We start from the raw sequence: 22,892 nt of genomic DNA, 5'->3' as shown, positions 1-22,892 counted from the left end.
GGCTTGGAGCAGCCTGGGCTTCCATTGGGGCCACATGCACACCTGTGCCTGGTAGTGCTGTCCCCAGGAGAGGATGGTGCCTCGAGTGTGCAGGCATGCCCGTGTGCTGTGTGCGGCACTCCTCAGTCTGTGGGTGGGCACGTGCCCTTGTCCCCAGCCTACTTTCAGTGGTGGCTTGTGATAGGAGGGCATCCCTCCCCCCTGGGGGTAAGATGTTTGTGTGGCCTTCCCAGAGCCTGTGAGCAGGAGCTATGGGTCTGCCCCATAGGGCTGTGAGGCACAGACTGGCGCTACATGTGCTTCCACATGCATGGACTGCAGCGCGAGGGCCAGACCAAGCGACGATCGCACCCCAGCCCCTCAGTGCCCACCTTCACTGCCCTGTGTGTGTGGAAAAACTGAGCAGTCACTTGATCCCTCCCTGGCCTCGGAGGGTGCTTGGGAGACATTTAGGCCCCGGTGTATTGGCTCCAGGCTGAGGGTGACAGTGCTGGCTGTCTTTTCCTCCTCATCTGGGGCCCCCAGGCGTGCGACGACAGGCGTCTCTAGCCCCGAGCCTACCACCATTAATAGCTTCAAATCATTGCCAGTACTGCTTCCTTATTAGTGAGCTATAGGTTTTCCTGAAGGTAGCAGTGCTGGCCTCTTGTCCTTTCCCCATCTATGGAGGAAAAAACTCATCATCCAGTCACTTACTAATTAATTTTTTGACCATTTTACATCCTTTGGAGCTCACCTTTTGAAAAATAGAGTAACGATATCCAGATAAGTAGCTTTCAGGTTATCTAACTCTTGTGCTTAAGTGTTTGCTATTCATCTCTTCTTGTGGCATCCACCTCCTAGAACTTAAACCGTTACCTACTACTTACTCTTCAAAGTTCAGAATTAACGGTTCACAATCATTCTGGCAGGGCATAACCGGTGGAGTTCCACAGGGGTCTGTTTTGGACTGGTTCTGTTAAATATCTTTGTCAGTTATTTAGATGATGGCATAGAGAGTACAATTACTAAGTTTGCAGATGATACCAAGCTGGGAGGATAGGGTCAAAATCTGGACAAAAAGGAGAAATGGTGTGAGGTAAATAGTATGATGTTTAATAAAGAAAAATGCAAAGTACTTCACTTAGAAAGGAACAATCTGTTTCACACATACAGAATGGGAAGTGATTGTCTAATAAGGAGTACTGCTGAAAAGGAGTTGGGGTCATAGTGGATGACAAGTTAACATGAGTCAGTGTGACACAAAAAAAGCAAACATGATTCTGGTATGCACTAAGAAGAGTGTTATGAGCAAGAGACAGTCATTCTTCCACTCAACTCTGTGCTAATTATGCCTCAGTTGGAGAATTTGTGTCCAGTTCTGGGCACCACATTTCAAGAAAGATTTGGAGAAGGTCCAAAGAAGAGCAACAAAAGTCATTAAAGATCTAGAAAACATGAGCTATGAGGGAAGACGGAAATAATTGGTCTTGTTAGTTTAGAAGAGAGACTACAGAGCTGACATGATAGCGGTTTTCAAGTATCTAAAAGAGTGTTACAAGGAGAAGGGAGAAAAAAATGTTTTCTTTGGCTTCTGCTAATAGGATAAGAAGCAATGGGCTTAAATTGCAGCAAGGGAGGTTTAGGTTCCTACCTGTCAGGATGGTTAAACATTGGAATAAATTGCCTAGGGAGGTTGTGGAATCTCCATCACTGGAAATATTTTAAGAGCAGGTTGGATAGACATCTATAAGGATGATCTAGACTAGGCCTGGCCAAAATATGGCCTGTGGGCTGGATCTGACCCGCCAAGCCCCTGCAGCTGCGGTGGGGGGGGGGGGGGGGGGGGGAGGGTTCACTTTAAAAACTCAGAGGGGAAGGGGGAAGCTTTAGGAGCTGCTCCCGCCCCCAGCATAATACCATTGACCGGCTTCGGGCCAGAGGGAACTCTTTGTTTCAATAACAGGTAGGCACAAGGGGCTTGTAGTCAGTCACAGAGCACATGGCTGCAGCCTGTGCTGGAGCGGGGCAGGAAGGGAGGTTGATTCAGGAATGGGGTGTTGGTTGCTAAGTATCCTGGCCAGACCCTGCCTCTGGCACCCCAACTCTCGGCCCCCCCACTCCACATACGCAAATCCACTTTTCCCCTGCTGCACTCATACCTCCTCCCAGATCCAGCACTCCAGTCCCCTGTCCCAGATCACAGTCCTCTCCTGCCCTAGCTTATAACCCAAACTCCTGCACTCCCCTCCTGTACCCCAATTCCCTGCCCTAGGTGACAATCCAACCCCCTGCATTCCAATCCAGTGCCCCAGGTCACAACTGCCTACTTCACCCAAATTCCCTTCCCTACCCCAAGATACCTTCTGTACCTAACCTCCATCCCAGACCCTGAACCTCCTCCATTAATATCACTGAAGAGTGCGGCCCTTGACTGCTTTCCAAATTCTTTGTGGGCCGCACTTCTCCCCCCTCCCCCTTAAAAATCATTGCCCTGATCTAGACAGTGCTTGGTCCTGCTGTGTGGACTGGACTCTGACCTCTTGAGGTCCCTTCCAGTATTCTGTAATTCTGTGGTTTTATACTTTAGAGCTGTGTGGACTCTGCTGTGCTAACAGTCATGAAATATCAAAACATGCTTGTAATGAGAAACCACTGTTTTTCCCCTAATCACCCTCAGCTTGTTTATTCCTACTTAGTATTGTATAGGGATGTAAAAATATAGTAATTTAAACTGTTAACCAATGAACATCAGCTTACTAGTTTCCGTTATGGTTACACTTCAGCCCCACGCCTGGAGAGCTGGCTGTCACCCAGCACTGCAGAGCCTGCAGTATAGCTGGCTCCACAGAAGAGGGGCTGGCAGCTAGGAGCCTGTGCATGCCAGGAGCTGACTTGTAAGCTGATTCCCAGCATGCACTGGCTCCTGACTGCTGGCCCCACTGCCAGACACCAGGTGTGCTGCAGGCTCTGCTGTATAAGCTTTATACTGCAGAGCCCGCAGTGCCTGTAACTGCCAGGATCTCTTTTAACACTGACATGGTTAAAATTTAACAGATTTTTTTTAACATCTCCTAGTATTGTACACCTTAGTCAGTATAGCTAGAATGTGTTACAGTAGAATCTGAGTTATAAAAACCTTGTCAATGGAAGTTCATATCTGAACAAAATGTTATAGTTCTTTCAAAAGTTTAAAACTGAACATTGGCTTATGCAGCATTGAAACTTTACTATGTAGAAGAAAACTGCCTTTCCTTTTATTTTTAGTAATTTACCTTAAATACAATACTGTAGGGCAGGGGTTGCCAACCTATGGCTCTTTTGGAACCCCAACTTATCCCCCTCTTTGCTCCCCTCCACCCACAGCAGGAAGCCAGCGCTGGTGCTACAGCCTTGTGACCCCCTACAGCACTGGAATGCCAGCACCAGACTTCTGGGGGGGTTGGAGGAGAGAGCTCCAAGCCTCCATGTTGGGTCCAGTGTGCAGGGAACAAGCAGAGCTAAAAATGGCTCTGTGCGACAGTGTTTTCCTTCTTCCCCCTTCTCTCTCCCTTTGCCCCCCCTTTCTCCCTCCCCATGAGGGGGAAACCAGGAATCAAAGATGGCTCCGTGCACTCTGCTCTTTTGTTCTCCCAGAACACGCTTCCCTTGAGGCTTCCCCTGCAAATGCTTCCTGCTGATGAATGGGAGCAGCAAGAGGCGTGTTACACAGTGCTTGCCATGTGGTGCGAAAACAAGTACAGCCCCCCATCGCTTACCCCGCTCCAACCAGACAGCCTGCGTTCTGGCCAAAATCCCCCCTCCCCTTGGCCAGGCAGTCAGCGCCCAGCCTGCCCTCTGGCCAGACCTTGCACCCTCACCCCTTCCTGCACCCTCACCCCTTCCTACACCCCACCTCCCACCCAGATCCTGCATTCCCATCTCTATTCCATTCACTGGCAGCCCTGTCCCATGCACTTAACTCCTCATTTTTTACACCAAACTAGAGCCTGGAGAGGCGACAAAAATCCACTAACCCTGGAACCCCAGAACAGTATATCTGGCCTGAGGCCTTGAACCTCAGTCCTCCCTTCCACTCCCCTCACAATGGGGCTGGAGGACCAGGGGAGTGAGGTGTTTCAGTTGGGGGGTTTTGGAGGGATGTTTTTTGCTTTTCACTAGTATGGTCTTGTCACAGGGTACATAGCCCATTCCCCCTGGGAGACCGGGCAGGGTGCATCACCCCATAATCTGGCCCCGGTTATGTCCTCTATTAACCAGGCGTTATGGCTCAGTGGCCTAGACTGTAGTACCCCAGTCAGCGAGGCAGTAAGGACCAGCCCCCAAGTCTTTATCACAATAGGTTCACCCTGCTCTGGGGACCAACAGAGGTGGTGGTAGGGGGACTCAGGCCCCACCTCTCCACCAGGCCCCAACCCAGAGCCCTGTCAGTGGTGGGAATATCCCACCACTGGTTCAGTGGGGATTCCACCTGAAACACGCTGAAGGCCTCCAACTACCCACCCTGGACTACTTCCTACCCTGTCTGATGGCTGGCATCTTCACCACCTGTGTCTCCCTGGTTAGTTGATCTCCCAGTCATCCACTTGCTGTGGCTGCTGCTTCTGTGTTCAGGCAGGAGCTCCTTCCTGTCCCATGGTCAGCCCTGACTAAACTGCTCCCTTGGCTTTTATACTAGACCTGCAGTTGGCGCATGCCCAGCAAGGCTGTGGGGGAGGGGCTTTCTCAGCCCAGCAGGCCTGGCTAACCTCTCCTGCGCCATTGTGGGGTTGGTATGCCCCGTCACACACCCACCCCCTTAGAGGGGTTGCTGGGAAGGCACCTCTTTTCCCTCATTGATGTTGACGTGAGAGAAAAAAAATCAGCGTTAGAATGCGCTTTCCCTGACCGGTGTGCCACTTGAAACAAGTAGGGCTGTAATAATAAATACCAGCGCATAATCTGTGCATGTGAAACCTTCATTCCATATAGCTATTTGAGTGGGGCATGCCCCTTTACTTTAGTGATGGACCTACTCAGGAGATAATGTCGGAGGGCCTTGTTGGCCCATTTCCCGGCCAACGCTTCCCGTTCTACAGTGGAATACCTTGTCTCCTTGGGAAACAGCTTGCAGTTCAGCTAGAGAATGGAGTGTTCTGCTCCTCCTACCTCTTGTGACAGTACTGCCCCTAGGCTCACCTCTGAAGTATCTGTCTGGGGGATGAATGGCTTTGTGAAGTCTGGTTGGGTGAGTACTGGTTCTTGAGTCAGTTGGTTCCGCAGGGCCGGAAAGCTGCCTTGCATTCCACTGTCCACTCTGCTTTTTGAGGTCACTGGTTCTTTGTCAAGTCTGTCAGGGGAGCAGCTAGTATGACAGAGTTAGAAACAAACTGATGGTAATATACCCCCAGCCCCAAGAACTGTCATACTTGCCTCTTTGTAATGGGGGTAGAGTAGTCCCGGAGGGTCTGTACCTTGTCTACTAATGGCCAAAACTTCCCCTTTCCCATTGTATCCTAAATAGGCCACTTCCTGCTGTCCCAGGTGGCATTTGGCCTAATTAGCCATCGAGCTGGCTTCCCCCAGGGCCTGTAATACCTGGCTGAGGTGGTGTATGTGTTCTGTCTGGTTTGTGCTGTAAATGATGGTATAATCAATGTATGCTTCTTCATACTCATTATGTGGGCTCAGCACCTGCTCCATGAATGGCTGGAAGGTAGCTGCACCCCCATGCAATCCAAATGGCATCACGGTGAATGGATACAGCCCAAAGGGGATAGGGAATGCCTTCTTTCCTTTGCTGATGGGGTTAGCGGGATTTGCCAATACTCCTTTGTGATGAGATCTTGTGTTGAGATTAACTTGGCCTGCTCCAATTGCTCTAACAGCTCATCTACCCGGGACTTGGGGTGCGCATCAAACCTAGAGATGGCATTCCCCTTGCAGAAATTCACTCAGAATGTAACTGTCCCATCTGATTTGAGAACTAACACAGTCGGGCTCCGCCATTCGCTCCTACACTCCTCGACCACCCTAGTGTTAACATCTGACTCAGCTCCTTATTGTATTGTTGGGCCTGTTCTTCCTGGGCCCTCTGCAAATTCTCCTGGGCCAGTCGGCCTAACTTCTCAAGATGTTCCCTCAGCTGCAGCACATAATGGATGAACCCTTGGGCGTGGGCCTCCTGCTCCTCCCAGATCTCTCTTACAAGGTCCAAAATCCCCCAGGGGCGTTGTCCGTACAACAACTTGAAGGGCGAGAAACCTGTCAAGGCTTGGGGCACCTCCCTCACGGCCAAAAGCAGGGCAGGCAGCCACTTGTCCCAGAGCTGCGGATCCTCCTTCACAAATTTCCGCAACATTGTCTTGAGTGTCTTGTTAAAATGCTTGACCAGTCTGGGGATGATGAACTCAGGTCTTCAGGGCACGGTTGTTTAGTAGGCGGCACAACTCAGCCATGAGCTTTGATGTCAAGTTAGTTCCCTAGTCAGTCAGCATCTCCTTCAGAAGCCCGACCCTCACAAACACTTAGGCATTCCCCGCTCTTAAGTTGTGCAAAAAAAGAAAAAACAACCCCAAACCATTTTGCACAAATGAAAGTCAGCCACCAGGAAAAAAATTCCCCACTTTAAGTTGTTTCACTGTAAATCCAAGTTTTTTGGAATATATTTTGGTTTTATAGCAAGGATGGCCTGTATCAGTTCTGAGACTTCTTTCCAGCAGGGGATGCCAAAATGCAGTGCTTGTGTCAAGAACACTTGAATTACTGAGACAGCTCCATTTCATATGGCTAGCTCAACTTTCATGCACAAAAATGTAATCTTACCATTCCTTCTCCAGGAAGGAGTAAAGAAATTCTTAATATTCTTAATTTGTGCTCAGTGTATCAATTGGGAGTTAGTCAAGATTCTTGGTTCTTCTTTGTTGAACAAGTATTGTGAGAGAGATTAAGCGTTTACCAATTTACATATAAGAAAGTGTTAAAAGAATTGTTATTTAAATTATAGGATGCATGACTCTGGAGTTCTATAACTTGCTACTTTTTCCTTTACATGTGATGTCCTAGGGCATTTAAAAGGTAAAACTATAAATTCTGTTTTTGAGCAACTGTGGCCCCATCCATTCTGCATCGTTATCATGACTTGAATTCTGAATCCTCTATCACTTAAGCTACAGAAATAACTATCTTAGCTAATGGCAGGAGATTTCATCCAAGATGGATAAAAATCAGTTAAAAATAAAATTGGAGTTTTGATTTAAATCAGATTTATTTGAATTATAACTTCTGTTTAAAATGTTCTGATTTCATTTTAATTGTAAAATATACTAAAATGTACAGTTAATAAGAATTTGAAAATATTAAGCTGCATCATTGCTTAAATATGTGTATATCCTTATAATATACTCTCGTAGGTAGGTTTGATTTTTACAAGTGTAAAGGCTTGGTTTAATTGTAAATCAACATAGTTTAATGGTTGTATCAACCAATGAATGTACCTTTCTTTAAAAAATGGCTGATGGCCAAATGGAAAAGTTGATTAAAATCAGAGAAGTAAATTAAGGCATTCCACTCTGATTTAAATTGTTCATTTTTAAAATGCCTCAATTGAGGTGAATCAACCCTCCCTGCTGTATCCCCCTTGAACCAGCCACTGGAGGACGACATACAGCACATTGTAAAAGTGGATTACCTATTCATGACTATCCCAGTTTCACACATGCAGTAGAAAAGGTCAGAGACAATGTGGCTGAGGGGATGAGATTTGGGTATGCCATATCAGATCTGGGTTGTATTAGGAGCTTAACCTCTATGGGATATAAGGCATTGCTTAACAGCTGTGAAGGGTACAGAATAAACTTATCAGCAGAAGTGTTTCTGCAATTCATTTTTCTCGTTCTTTCTATTTTCAATTTTAGTGTTTCTGTTTTGCCTTCCTGATAGGAATGCTCTTGTCCCAGTTGATGCTCACGGAGGATGGGTCACTGGGGCCATGTGCAGATTCCCATGTTTTGGTCAAGAGTCTAGCTTAGTGCATGCTTTCTTCTTTTCATCCTGCTCTTATGTCTGTTTTGGCAGTAGCCAGGCTGAGTTTATTCTTTTGGTGGTTCTCGGTGCAGTGTATACCAGTGTTTCTTAAACAATGGTACAAGTACCTTTAGGGGTACTCGAGAGAAGTCTGGGGAGTACGTCAACACAACTGAAATTTGGAGAAAACTGAATTTTTGTTTTAAGTTTTAGTGTTTTATTATTTTTGTACTTTTTACACCCAAAAATTTCATTGCCTGCCCGGCTACGATTAAGTTGTTTAAACAAATGTGTTGCAATGGTAGAAAATTTGTGTGTCTGAAAACTGTAGTTAGTAGGGGTACTTTACAAAAAAAAAAAGGGGTGGGGGTGGGGAAGGATACTGTAATAAAAAAAAAAAGTTGAAACACTGATGCATACTGCAGCTGGTAGGCCCTCGCCTTACAGTGTTTGGCAATTTTGGCATGTTGTCAAAATCAGCAATTGACTCAAATTGTAGCAGGGAAATGATGACTTTGAGCACCTTACAACTCTTAACAATTCTGAAAGGAATTCCATGGCACCAGCAAAAGGCATTTGTTTGACAGGGCTTTTCCTTAGCCAAAAATCAAAGCCGTGCTTACAAACAGTGGAGGTATTAGAACTTCCCAGAAAAAAAATCTCACTCTTAGAATTTTGAGTGCAAGACTACCAAAATTGCCAGCTCCCTCTGTAATTGAACTGCGAGGCTTTCAAAAAATTTATTTGTCCATGAGAGTGATTCAGTGGTTAGAGAGTTTGATTTCAGTGATGGAACGTCTTTATATATAAATTCCTGTAGCACAACAGAATGACATCATCAGGCTCTCTGGCTGCAGAGAGGGGTTGGCAAGTGTAGTGAGCATGGGGCATAGCCCCCTTGTTCTACTAAATTACCTTTTTAAAGTATGGTTTGAAGCCCCTGTTGCAGGAACCATATTATTTGTGTACATTCTGTATGTGGTGTGGTGTGTTTGTTTCCAAGAAGATAGATAGGTAAAACTAAAATATGTTGACATAACAGTACTCATACAGTGTTACCTTTCAGGGTTTTTTTTTTTAATCTTGCTTTTAGTCAAGGTTACTCTTATTTAATTTAGATTATATAGCTTTACTAGTTCTGGTTCAAGCTATGACTGACTCTTCTTTGATGGTAGCACCTCAACAGTTACTTAGGGCTTACTTTGTGTTTTTTAAGTTAATTTTTAGCATGCTGATGGCATTGTATATCTATTTGTAAATGAAATTCAGGAATTGGAATACTAATCATATATTAGCATTGTTGGATTTCAATGTTACTACTTACTGACATTTAGGAGTACTTTGTCCTAAGTTTGAGGTTCCATTGAACAACTGAACAGTGTTATATAAATGGGAGCACAGTGCTACAGTATCAATAAAATTGTCTGACAATTGTCAGACTAAATAGTCAATCTCTAGTTTGGTAATATATTCAGACAGGTGCCAGTGAGAATACATCTTATTCCTTGTTTATTTCTCTATACCTACCATGCTGTCAAATGGTATCAGTGTATTCTGGGAAAATCTGGGTAGCTTCCCCATATTGCCTCAGTAGACAATTGTGCATCTGAGATATACATGTTACCATTACAGAAGACTCTTGTTTGCAGAAACTCCTTATAAGAGAAATTGCTGCTTATTAGCAGCATTTTTTCCTGTGAACACATGCCCACTTGGTAGTAGCATGAGAGCAACTTTTGTGATTTCACATTGTTAGCTTCCTTGCATCATTTTTTGTGCAAAAGCAGATAAAATGCCAGGAAGTCTCACTGAAGGAAAAAGTAGATTATCTGAGACTGCCAAACTCCAGGGGTTACTCAAAACCAGGTTGCAGTCAAATGTGAGTTGCACAGAGCAGTTGTATGCAGAATATGGAAGGATAAACTTCTGCATAAATATGAAGATGGACAGAGAAATAGCTAGTGTAAAAACAGGAGATATTGACCAATCTCTTTATATGATTCAAAGAAAAAAGGACACAGGGAGCAGTGTTTGCTGGGTCCACCACTATCAAGGAAAAAGCTCTTCTGTTTGCTGCTTCACCTGGATTTAATGGGGGTTCACCAGGTGAATGAAATGCTTCAGTGTTGCTTACAAAAAAGTTAATTGTGAAGAACAGTAGACAAATGAGCAACTGAGCACTGACCATTCAAAAAACATTCTACGCTCTTGAAACGTTTTCCTCTGCTGACATCAGAGAGTTTACAAAACAGGGCTTTATCTGAAAGGACTCTGGGACAGAGGACATGTAGGGAAAATTAAAATCTAGAAGGAGGGACAACTTCAAAGGACAGGGTAATTGTGCTTATCTGTGCCCACATTGATGGGAGTGACAAATGCCTCCTTTTTCATGATGGGGAAGTCAAAACAATCCAGATGCTTTTTGAAGGATTTCAGGAAACTTCCCCTTAGTTATGTTAGTTCAGCAAATGCCTGAATGACATGTGAGATTTTCATCAGTTGACTTAAAGTGGGATCACCAGCTTCACTTGCAGAGCCTATAAGATACGCCTTTTACTGGATAACTGACTAACATTCAGATGCAACCTACAGATCAAGGTGTAATTAAAAAAGTGAAAGGACATTACCAATCAAAAATTGTAAACCAGATTATTGTACATTTGCTAGATTGTGCTCATCTTGTTCCTGAGGCACGGCAAGCTATAAAGCTGACATTTCCATCCATTTCAAGAATGTATTGTGCCATTGGAAGATATTGAAGAGCTTTATGACCCCTGGAATGATGTTCCGCTTCCAATCAACATGAAAAAGATGGCTTAGGAGCTAGCGGCTGTGGAAGAGGATTTGCTCATGTTTGGAGAGCTAATCAATGAGGAATTACTGGGTGCTACTACAAGCCAAAGAAATAGGTTTCCTCTCACAAACTCATCATAATCAAGAGGATAATCAAGAGAATGCTGTTGATTTTGATGAAGTTCTGCCTCTTATGAACTCAGATCTGTTCAAGGCTTTGAACACATTTTGGCACTTTTCAGAGACAGATGGACTTGAATATAAGGTCTACAAATCTTCTTGCACATTGAATCTTATCTTCATGAACAAAGTTATGCCTGAGAAGAAGCAGAGCAAATTCACAGTTCTTTCGTCTGAAATGAGTGCGTTTATTCATTCTTAATTTATACTTGATACTCACTGTATAAATAGAATACACTGATGTGAAACAGTACTTGAATTTAAATGATTATAGTATTTGCTTAACTGACTGTGATGGGGTGCGGTCACAGAAGATCCCTTGAGGCTCTTTCTCGGTGTGCTGATAAAGCCACTGACACTTGCCTTCTTGCTCTCTGGGACTCCTCACCACTCTTACTCCTGGGCCAGATCTCTGTACTGTATAATTAGTGGTTTTCTGCTTAATTACCTACATATGATAAAAACAAGATAGCAGTTTAAATATAGTGCATTAAGGATTTCTTATGATATGATATACATGTACTGTACCCTATAATGGTTTGCAAAAGCAACAAGAAGTCCTGTAGCACCTTATAGACTAACAGATGTATTGGAGCATAAGCTTTCTTGGGCAAAGACCCACTTTGTCAGATGCATGTAGTGGAAATTTCCAGAGGCAGGTATAAATATGCAGGCAAGAATCAGGCTAGAGATAATGAGGTAAATTCAATCAGGGAGGATGAGGCCCACTTCTAACAGCTGATCTGGAGGTGTGAATACCAAGAGGGGAGAAACTGCTTTTGTAATTGGCTAGCCATTCACAGTCTTTGTTTAATCCTGAGCTGATGGTGTCAAATTTGCAGATGAATGGCAGCTCAGCAGTTTCTCTCTGAAGTCTGGTCCTGAAGCTTTTTTGCTGCAGGATGGGCTACCTTTAAATTTGCTATTGTGTGTCCAGGGAGATTGAGGTGTTCTCCTACAGGTTTTTGTATATTGCCAATCCTAATATCTGATTTGTGTCCATTTATTCTTTTGCATAGGGACTGTCCAGTTTGGCCAATGTATATAGCAGAGGGGCATTGCTGGCACATGATGGTGTATATTACATTGGTAGATGTGCAGGTGAATGAACCAGTGATGGTGTGGCTGATCTGGTTAGGTCCTGTGATGGTGTCGCTGGTGTAGATATGTGGGCAGAGTTGGCACTGAGGTTTGTTGCAGGGATTGGTTCCTGAGTTAGAGTTACTGTGGTGCAATGTATAGTTGCTGGTGAGAATGTGCTTCAGGTTGATGTGTTGTCTGTGGGCGAGGACTAGCCTGCCTTCCAAGGCCTGTGAAAGTGAGGGATCGTTGTCCAGGATGGGTTGTAGATCACTGATCAGGCGTTGGAGAGGTTTTAGCTGAGGACAATAGGTGATGGCCAGTGGTGTTCTGTTGGTTTCTTTTTTGGGCTTGTCCCGCAGCAGGAAGCTTCTGGGTACATGTCTGGCTCTGTTGATCTGTTTCCTTACTTCCTTATGTGGGTATCGTAGTTTCAAGAATGCTTGTTGAAGATCTTGTAGGTGTTGGTCTTTGTAGGTTTTGTATGTACCTATAATGGTCTGTACGTACAAAAACTTTAGCAATAGACTTAGGTGTTCTCCATAATAATGGATAAACAGTGGTCCACAAATTCCATGATCTGTCATAGCCTATGTCCTAAAGCTACCATGTTGAAGAGGTTCAGATGTATTTAGATAAATTCTTAAATACATAGTAGATTATCTGCGAGCGAGTCTGTTTGTCCATTTGTTCAAGAATGCCTCCTAAACAGGAAGAGTTAGGAACACCAAATTCATCATATAGCTTCCACTTTATCATAACTTAAAACAAGGTACAGGTTTTGTGAAAGTGTCTGGTTGCTCCCTCCTCCTTTCTTCCCACCTTTAGCACGCCCCTGGATCAGGCAGTGTCCCAGCCCTGAACCTTCCACCATCAGGCACCCCCTTCATAGGGGAACGTTGCTGGCTGATCCCGTTTGTTAGGGAGTGATGGGAAAGTGCACAGTTTGCTGTATTCCTCAATTTGTCTGAGAAGCACAGTGGGTGGATGAACCTGCACCTGTCCCAGCCAGGGGACATGCACTCTGTAGTTCTTCAGGGAGGGCTGGTCAGGATTTACTGCCGACGTGTTATCACGGGTCTCTGGTTCCGTTGACAATGATAACCAGAAGGCTGCTTACGTGTATGCTCAGTGATGTGTGCCGTGCCTACTTGTGCTCTTAGTCTCCACAGCAGACCCCAAAAGAGCCCTTAAAGACCACAAACCAGATAAGGATCAGAGTGAAGTACAGGAATAGTTGCCAGTAGACTCTACTGAACCACTACGCGTATGTACTTGCCACAGTGGAATGACTCAATCAGTGGTCGGCCCCACTGCCCCCTAGCTCATTCAAAGGCTGTCCTCCCAAGACACCACCTTTACATACAGGTACAAGAAGTCACATCTCACTGCTGACGTATCAGGTTGCCACCCTCTGATGTTGTCAGATTACCACCGTCTGATGCTACTTAGATATCACCCTGTACCTCGTGGTTTGATTAGATCATCTCTATCCATCATGCTGTCATTCTAGACCCTTTCCTGAAGCTGGGTCTGTATCTGTGAGGAGTGGGTACCAAGGTGTTTTTTAATAAGCTAGTGGTACCATGTGATTTCAACTTATGACCAGTACCAGTTATTGTTCTGCAGTCAGTACCTAGCACCAATTAGTGTTTTGCACTCTCAGCCCTGTTCGTGCCAAGTTCTGTGGGCTGGGGCCTGTCTCTTGCTCACATCTTAGGTTTGCTTTATGTTAACCTTGTTTTGTCCATTGTTAGCAAGGCCTCAGGCCTCAAACCAGGCCTAGGCTGCATTGGCTTATGTTTTAGGCCTTCATCTTACTACATGCTCCTCTCCTGGCTGTGCCCACTGCAGTGGCCATAGAGAGGTGCTTTTCACCTGGTCCAAAGCTGCTGTGAGAGGAGCTGGTGAAGCCTGCCCCCTGGAAGCCTGGGGAAGCCTTTCATCCCCAGCCCTGCCCCAGAACAATGATTTAAACGAAGAAAAATAAAGTGAATATGAGTTCTCAGTGTGATGCTGAAGCAATCAAGGGATGTGTAAACAGGAGAATCTTAAGTGGAAGTAGAGAGGTTATTTTACTTCTGTATTTGACACTAATGTGACCTCTTCTGAAATACCCGAATTCAAGAAGGATGTTGATAAATTTAAGACTGCTCAGAGAAATCATGAGAATGATTGAAGGATTAGAAAACATGCCTTATAGTGATGAGCTGAAGAACGTTAATCTATTTGGCTTAACAAAGATGGTTGAAGGGTGACTTGATTACAGTCCACAAGTAGCTACATTGGGGATAAATATCTAATAATGAGCTCTCCAGTCTCACAGAGAAAAATACAACATGACCCAGTGGCTGGAAGTTGAAGCTAGACAAGTGCATGCTAGAAATATGGTCTAAATTTTTGACAGTGAAGGTAACTAATTAGAAGAATTTATCAAGGGTTATGTGGAGTCTCCATCATTGACAATATTTATATCAAGATTGGCTGCTTATCTGAAAGATAGGATGTAGGGGTAAGTTTTGGGAAAGTCAGGGCTGTGTTGTAGAAAAGGTCAGACGAGATGATCAATGGACCCTTTTGGCCATGTAATATATGAAAATAAATTGTGAAATGTATTCACCTTTGTCCAGGTAGTCAGAATCCCTCTAAAGAGGAATGGAAGAATGACTGTCGGTTCCTGTGCATCAGACTGACATGGTATTTATCACAAATCAAGTCTGTCACTTGTGTTTAAACTCATTTAAAACCTATTTAAATAAATAGTGATCTGGTGTTCACAATTATATGTTTATCAGATCAGCTAAAGTTCTCAATTTCTTTCTCACAAGAAATGTAAGTTCATAGGCTTCTATTTTTAGAAAGCCTGGTTGTGTGGTGAAAGTATACATTTACCTCCTTTCTGTTCCTGCCTGCTGCTTTAGTTAATGAGTTACTTCAACTGAAGGAGTCTTAGTCAAGGTCTCACCGTGTCATCACTATTATCACTCATATGTTTTCATCTTTTTTTTTTTAGTCAGCTGCTGTTATTGAAATGACTTAAAGATTAAGATGGCTGCATCTTATGAGTTGAAATTGTTTTGTAAACTGTCTTTCAGAAATAATTGTCATAATAGGACTGTGGCTTAGGGCCATTTGAAGTAGAGGAAAGTTGCAAATAAGTACTATTATCAGTGGAACAGCAAAAATAGTAAAGCTTTATTTGCATTTTCCTGAAGCATTGAGGCAGTACTGTGATGGATAGGGAAGATCTTCAGAAGGAATCCCAAGAGGTGGATGTATGGTGGGAAAAGAGATTCAGTTTAAAAAAAAAAAAAATTAAATTTCTTCACCTCTCCTCCCATTAAGATGACCTAAGTCTGCATAAGCGGCGAGGAGTCCTGTGGCACCTTATAGACTAACTGAAGTGTAGGTTAGTCTATAAGGTGCCACAGAACTCCTCGCCGCTTTTGCAGATTCAGACTAACACAGCTCCCCTCTGATACTTAAGTCTGCATATAGAGAGTGCTAGGAATTCTTTTGTTGGCCCAACTGCCACCTCTCAGGAAAGTAGATTTAGGATGTGGGAGGGGTTTTTCCTGCTGTGCCCTTGCAGCCTTTTAAGTGTAGACTTGGTCTCAGTAACTGAAAACACTCTACCTCTAGCAGAGTGGTTCTCAAACTTTTTGGTCTGTGGACCACGTGGCTCAGTGCAAAACTTTCCATGGACCACCAGTTGCCCATGGAAACTCAATGTTAATTATGCCCGAGCCATTTTGCTAGTGCTGCAGCTAAGGAGACTGCTTTAATTTAAATTATTAAACAGTGTAAGTGTTAACTTTCTCACATTAACTTTTCACTAAATAAGCAAAATATTAATTTATGTCCAACACAAAAGGTTTCAATGTTTTCTTTCTTTATGGCAGGGGTGGGGAACTTTTTTGGATTGGAGGCCACTGACCCACAGAAAAATCAGTTGGGGACCACACAAGTAAGAAGCAAAAAAACTCCTCCAAAACCCCCCACATCCTCACTGATGTGGCCCTCAACTAAGACACCTCACTCCTCTGGTGCTCCAGCCCCACGAGGGGAAGAGACAGGGAAGACTGAGGTTTCAGGGCTTCCCATTAGCTAAATTTACTTTTTTGGGGGTTCTGGAGTTAGTTGATTTGTAGAGCCCCTTAGGCTCCTAGGTGGGGATAGAAATGAGAGGCTCAGTGTGCTAGACAGGTCTGCCAGCAAGTGGGATAGGGATGGGGTGCAGGATCTGGGCAAGAGGTGGGGTGCAGGAGGGAGTGAGGATGCAAGGTTTGGGTAGAGTGTGTGGTAGGGTGCAGAAGCAGGAGGGTGTCTGGCCAGGAGGGAGAGGGCAGGAGCAAGGGGAGGTGTAAGAACAAGCTGGAGATGTGGGCTCTTGGCATGAGGAGCAATGCTTACCTGCTTCATGCCTCATTGCAGTGAGGAAAGTCTCTGGATAACACATCACTGTGCTGCTGTTCCCCCAGCTGGGTGGGGAGGAAGAAGGATCTCAGCTCCTTCTTGGCCAAGCAAGTAGATCCTAGGTTCCCCACTCCCATGACTACCTAGTTCATGGGTTCCCAAACTGGCGGGTGAGAAGAAATTCCAGGGGGGTGCGAGGCAACCCATTCCCCACCCTCAGTTCCCCCCCTCCAAGTTTTGCTGCTATTTTTGTTTTTTTTGGGGGGGGGGGAGGCGTGAGGGTTTCTCAAAAATCAGAAAGGGGGCGTGATGCCTAAAAGTTTGGGAACCACTGGTCTAGTTTATTTACTCTTCCAGAGATGTTGACTGCCAGCATCCCCTCCCAGCAAGACTCTTAGGGATGCTTCAGAGGTTATGAGACAGACAGGGACTGTGCAGCTTTGACATGAGGGCTGGTTATACAGGGATCTCTTATCTGGTGCAGAGAAGTAGCTGGTCCTGGGTGGGGCAGAGATCCCCTGCTCAGTGCTGAAATGCAGCCACCTCTGGGTTGGAGCTGTGTAAAAGCAGCACTGCACAGTTGTTCAGTGGGTTTCAGGAAGAACTGTTGGTTGACGCTGACCTCACTTCCCTGATGTGATATTAAAGGGGTTGATGTTCTGTCCCCAGCTTGGGGGAAGGGGTCTAGTTTATTAGAGCAGCGGATGATTTCAGAGCAACGGACTGACCCGGGCATCCTTGTCCTCCCTGAGAGCACAGCAGGCCTGCTCTCTCCCTGCATCGGTCCGGGGCTTGCGCTCTGTCCCTCTGTCTGTGCCCTGCTCCCTGGCATGGGTCAAGCTGTGGGCAGTCCCTGGGGTCTGCTCCTTGCACAGCCTTGCCTGTGGTGAGAGATCACACTTTACCATGTGCCCCCACGTCCTACAACCTCTGACCCTGACCCCATAACAGCCCAGCCCCCCATTCCCCCAATACCGCCTCACCCTGGTCCCTGCTCACCCCCTGACCCTCCATTCTCCCACTCTCCCAAGGAGGAGATACTGGCTCTGTGCGGGGTCCCCGTGCCGCCCGTGGTGGGGATAAGGAGCCGAAGTGGCTCTCGGGTGGACTTCCCCACTCCATTACTTCCTTCTCGCCCAGCCCCCCACTGCCTCAGCACAACCCCCCCCCCAGCCCTCAACAGCCCCCAGATCCTTCTTCCCCCCACCCCCTGGTCTGTGTTATGCGGTGGCAGCTGGTCGGGGGACAGTCCTGGCCAGGCGCTGGGGGCAGGGCAGCATGTTCCCACCCCACCCCCCACCTGTAATTCCCCGCATGCCAGGGGCAGGGACAGGTGGAGTAGCACGCATGTGGGGGTGGGACCTCAATCCCGCAGCTCTGAGTGGGATCCCCGTGCTGCCTGGTGGAAGCGGGTGGGGCACCGGGGTCGGATGCGAGGGGGGGGACAGGTTTGATAGGTGATTTCTTCACCTCTCCTCCTCCCATGTGCCCAGAAGCTGGAGCTTGTGCTCCAAGCCCCGCAGCTGTTCAGGGTCCCCACTTCAGGGGTGGATGCTGAGCTCCCGCCACGGACTGCGTTTGCCACTTAAAATCAGCTCCTGTCCGTACATTGCCCACCCCTGGCATAGATCATGGACATTCCCTGATATCCCCTCACTTCTCTTATTTCTCCATAACTTTTGTTAATTTGACACTTCCCCATGAAATTTCACCATTGTTTCTTCATACTTAGGTTGGAATCAAGAACAGATTTTTCTTCATTGATGACATGTTAAGAAGCCAGAAGGGTGCTGACTGTTCTTAGTCTTGTAACTAACACACCCTTAGCTATTAAGGAGAATAATTTAATATGCTGTAAAGCACTTAAGCTTTGTCTACACTTAAAAGTTTAAAGTGCAGCCATGGCAGTACTGCTACAGCAGCGCTTTAAACAGAAAGTGTGGCCACAGCATGAGCTCTAAGAGAGATCTCCCAGTACTCTGTGTAAACTACCTCCATAAGGAGAGTAGATGACAATACTGAAACTTTCTGGCTCAGGTAATTGGGCCAGCAGAGGGCAAATGTAAGTTTAATGTTAAAGGGGGAAAACAGTTTGGGATTATGAAATCCAGCTAAATGTCTCATTTAGCACAAGGTCCAGCATGCTGATCAGAAATTAAAAAATTGCATATGTCAAATATGTTGCCTATACCATCAAGTAAAATAATTTTAAAAGCATATCTAATACTAGTTTTATGTTGGGGAGGATACAGTACAGAATGGGGTGCTACTGTTTAATAAGTATGTAGCGTATTCGTTTGTACCATATTGGGAACCACACACAACACCACTATTCCATAATCGAAGTTTAATTCCCTCCCCTTAGAAAGTAGAATTCAGTTGTGACAGATGTACCAGAATTCTTTGCTAAATGCATCCGAGGCTTCTAGTTCTTCTGTGGCATGCTCTTTTTTCTTGTCTTCCTCTCTTTAAAACTGAATTGGTTTCTGTGTAATGTGGTGCAGAAGCAGGAACCACAAGGCCATCAAGCATTGTTCAGTTTATTCTGATCAGGTGTGATGCCAGCTAAGTTTCAAATAACCTTGTTTGATTACTACTGTTACTAAACATTTCTGAATTCAATTTAATTTTGTAGACTTTACTGCTAGAAATGCGAACAGCAGCGATAGCAAGTGACTTCACTTTTAAGACAGGAAAAAGTTTCAAAAGATACCGATTAAATATTTTTCAGAAACTGCTGCATGGAGGGTGCTGAACACTCCAAAATAACAGAGAGATAATGTGCTAAAGGAATATTAACTTGATGTGAGGGAAGTGAGGTACAGTAATAAGAAATTGTTGCAGCAATGTGTTCCTGCTCTTGTGAATTATAGTTGAGATCAGAGTATATGGTGGAGGAGGAAGCATTGTTTTGCTTTGGGCTGCTCCTCTTAGACTTTGAGGGCATGTTAAAACATTTGTTAAAATCCTTCTTTGCCTCTTTTGAGGGCGTTCTCATCACTTATCACTAAAGTTCCGTGTTTTGTTTCACTTTTCCAGGTTGTTGGTAAACAGAGTAATTCTCTATGTAAACTCATGTAGGAAAGGGGAATGATGGTGTGCAACCCTCCCAAAGAAAAAGCAGGGATAATTGAATGTTTCATGCACTTTAAAACCCAACATACAGTTTTGAATACGCTGGACTTCAAAGCAGAAACCTAGGGATTGCAGAAATGACTGTGAGTTTCCTTACTGTTTTAAAAACCATCTTAAATTATTGCTTACCTGTAGCTTGATTTGATGAATGGATGAAGTAGGAGTTCAAATTTCTGATCAGCATGATGGTATTTAAGCAGTTTGTTGGTAGGAGCTCTGGACCTAGCATTTTACAAATGTCTCTTTGTTAGGTCTGCAGGGATCCCCAGGTTATAGTGGTTTTAGGTAGAACTATGTATTCTGATCAGACAAAATAGGGAATTTTTAATATTTAACAAGTCACAAGGTACTGTAGCATCATATGAACCCTGTATTCTTGTAAATAAACAGTATAGTTCTGTTTTGAGGTTTGTCTTAAATATAAATACTGAATCTTCTGTAGCATTTAGAAAAATTACATCTGTTTTGAATTTTCCCACTGGATACTGAATTATAAAGTTCCAAAGCAAAAATATAAGTTTAACACGTATGGGAAGACATCTGAATGTGGCTATTTTGAAGTAAAGGGATTAAAGGGTGCAGCAGATAACTATATGGCTGTGTAAAAAGAAGCTGTTTTACATTGTGTTTACTGTGTCCACTCTTCACTGCCAAATTTGGGATGAATACTAGACATTTTCTACCCTAACAGTCTTAAAGGCTAGGTTTTTATTTAACCTCTAAACCAGCTTAGAGTTTTTAATGCTTTCTGGAAACTGCTAATAGCTCCCAGCTATTGCTTAGTTTGTAATTATGTATTGCGCTTCAACTACTAAATGTTTAGATGAGAAGTTTGAGTTAAGCTATTGAATTCTGAATCTGCTGAATTCTGTTGATGTAAAAATTGCATTTTGTTTTCATGTATAACTTGTATTGCTATAGTGTTCAAAGGATCTAAGAATGGGGATTCATTGTGTTAGATACTGTATTGACATGCAGACACAGTCCCTGCCATAAAAGCTTAAATCTAATGTGAAACAAGACTGGAGTGAATAATGAACAATAGGGAATAGGAAGGGAGGAAAATGAGCTTAATAAAATTATTCCTAGTTTAACTTTTGTGTAACTGGATGGTATAGATTTGAGATTTTTTTAAAAATAATAAATTAGTATCTGCTACCTCTGACTATCCTGCAACTTAGCCAACTTTAATCTGCAAAACTATTTATTGTGATCTGGATTTACAGGTTTTTGTCTTTATACACCTTGTATGTTCTATAGATTGAGATAAAAATGAAGAAGCCAGAGGCTATAAGATGGGAGAAGCTGGAGGGGCAAGAAGATTCTCCTAAGCTAAAACAGAATACATCAGGTTTGTGTTTTTTACTTCATTCTGCATTCAATGCAAATGTATGTACTGTCCTATTTAATTTTTTTTTCAATTACATAGAATGTCTTTATAAAATATAAAATCTTGTAGCAAAAGGTTTACCTATAGTAAATATAAATATGTAATTCTGATACTTTAATTTCATGAATTCCATGCATAGTGGGAATGGATTCTGATTGGTAGCAAAGCCCTAAGAATTAAGCCGTTCACTCTGGTCATTTACCCGAGAGGATTATTCAGGATGTGTGTTGGTCATCTGGGTTTCTCTGGAAGTTTATCCTTTGATTGGGAACCCTAATTAAGTTGTATTCTCCTTTATTGCATTGGGAGGGGCTTGTATCTTTTGGAAAAAATTAGCGCTCACATACATCAGAAGATCTTCCTGATATACTTGACTTAATTATCCTTTTTAATTTCAGTTCATTACTTATGCCCTCTTGTACCATCTAAAATGCCTCTCTGCTTTCATTTTCACAGCTGCAATTTGTAGGTCTAGTATGCTGAGTGTGCACTTCTTTGTTCCTACCGTTGCTTAGCTAAGCTACATATTGCATTCATTAATGTTACCTTATAAATAAGTCTCTATAGCTGCCTAATCCCTGGTGTCATGTTCATCGTTTTCCTTCTCACTTACCTCCTTATTTTTGAGGCACCCAGAACTGAAAGAAGTCTTCTGTTCACACACTTAAATTTGTAGAACATTGGTTGTCACCTCTCTGATTTATGTGATATTTCTGCATAAGTTCCCCAAAATTGCATTAGCATTTTTTGCTGCCGCGTTCAGTAAAAGCTCAACTTCTGTTTATATCCACACATAATAGGCATTACTGCTTTGCTTATTTCTTCTTCCCACTGCATTTTTCTTCAGAATACTTTTCAAGATGATCTTCAATTCTCCCCATGTTTCCTGCCTTGCTAGGTTCCTTTTTTGTCTGCCTTCACTGATGTTTGCAGCAACACCTGATTTTTAGTATGAATTGCAAGACATTTTAATGTGATCATTAGCCAGTCTTCCAGGGATCATGAAGGCTATGATCCAACACCCATGGAATGGAAGAACTCCCACAGACTTCACTGCTCATTGGATCAGGTCCTATGATCTTGAATAACACAAACTTGTGACACATGAATACATTGTCAGGTTCATCATTTTCATGTTTAACAGACAATTTTTAATCGTTAATCATGGCTTCTATTCAAACCAAATTTTGATTGAATTTTACAAGATAGGGTATTGCTGCTGTATCAGATGTTCTTCTAATATCCAGCATTTCCATTAATTTGTTAGCTTAAAAATTTTGTCCGAAAAGCAATTGGGCTTTTCTGGCAAGATCTGAACTTATAGATCCATGGTACTTTTTGCTCAATTCTTAGTAGCATTAATTATTTCATGCTCTAAATATTGCCAAAAATGCCAATCTAACTTACTGTAGATGTTAATTTTCAGACTCCCAACACCTATATCCGTCGTCTTCTCATTATACAAAGAACTGGGACAAACTGGTGATTGAAATCAAAGAAGAAGAAAAGAATGAAAAATTAGAGGGGGATGCTGCTTTAAATAAACTCTTTCAGCAAATCTATTCGGATGGTACAGATGAAGTTAAACGTGCCATGAATAAATCCTTTGTAAGATTTCAGTATCCTTACATATTTGTGAATGTTGTGAAATAAATAAAATGATATCTGGAGGCCAAATTTTGTTGGCCCTCCATTTACATATGCAAATGGGATAATTTGAGGCAAATATTTAGACATTTCTGTTTGCACTTGCAGTAAAATGCATAACTACACAAAATACTTGCAAGAGCGCGTGCACACACAGATATCACTAGCAGGTCACTACAGTTCCTACTGTGTGTGAAAACAAATGATCCACTGCTATTGGTATCATAGCATTTTTAAGTACTGGCATACAAAAGAGTTGCATTTCTCT

General features: G+C 43.6%; 1 protein-coding gene and 1 pseudogene across 1 annotated transcript in view; both read left to right on the top strand.

The window, feature by feature from the left end:
- SUGT1 (SGT1 assembly cochaperone of MIS12 kinetochore complex) overlaps positions 1-22,892 on the top strand; it is a 51,449-nt gene that overhangs the window by 27,403 nt on the left and 1,154 nt on the right. The window contains exons 11-12 of the mRNA XM_025185289.3: positions 20,848-20,938; positions 22,404-22,585. Coding sequence (XP_025041074.3) covers positions 20,848-20,938; positions 22,404-22,585 — 273 coding nt within the window. The remainder of the gene's footprint in view (positions 1-20,847; positions 20,939-22,403; positions 22,586-22,892) is intronic.
- Positions 5,180-14,660, top strand: LOC149525748 (uncharacterized; annotated as a pseudogene).

This window comes from Pelodiscus sinensis, chromosome 1, assembly GCF_052426305.1.
Source record: "Pelodiscus sinensis isolate ZL-2025 chromosome 1, ASM5242630v1, whole genome shotgun sequence".
Taxonomy (NCBI): Eukaryota; Metazoa; Chordata; order Testudines; family Trionychidae; genus Pelodiscus; species Pelodiscus sinensis.
The sequence above is the reverse complement of the archived record's forward strand: the minus strand, read 5'-3'. Positions and strand labels throughout refer to the sequence as shown.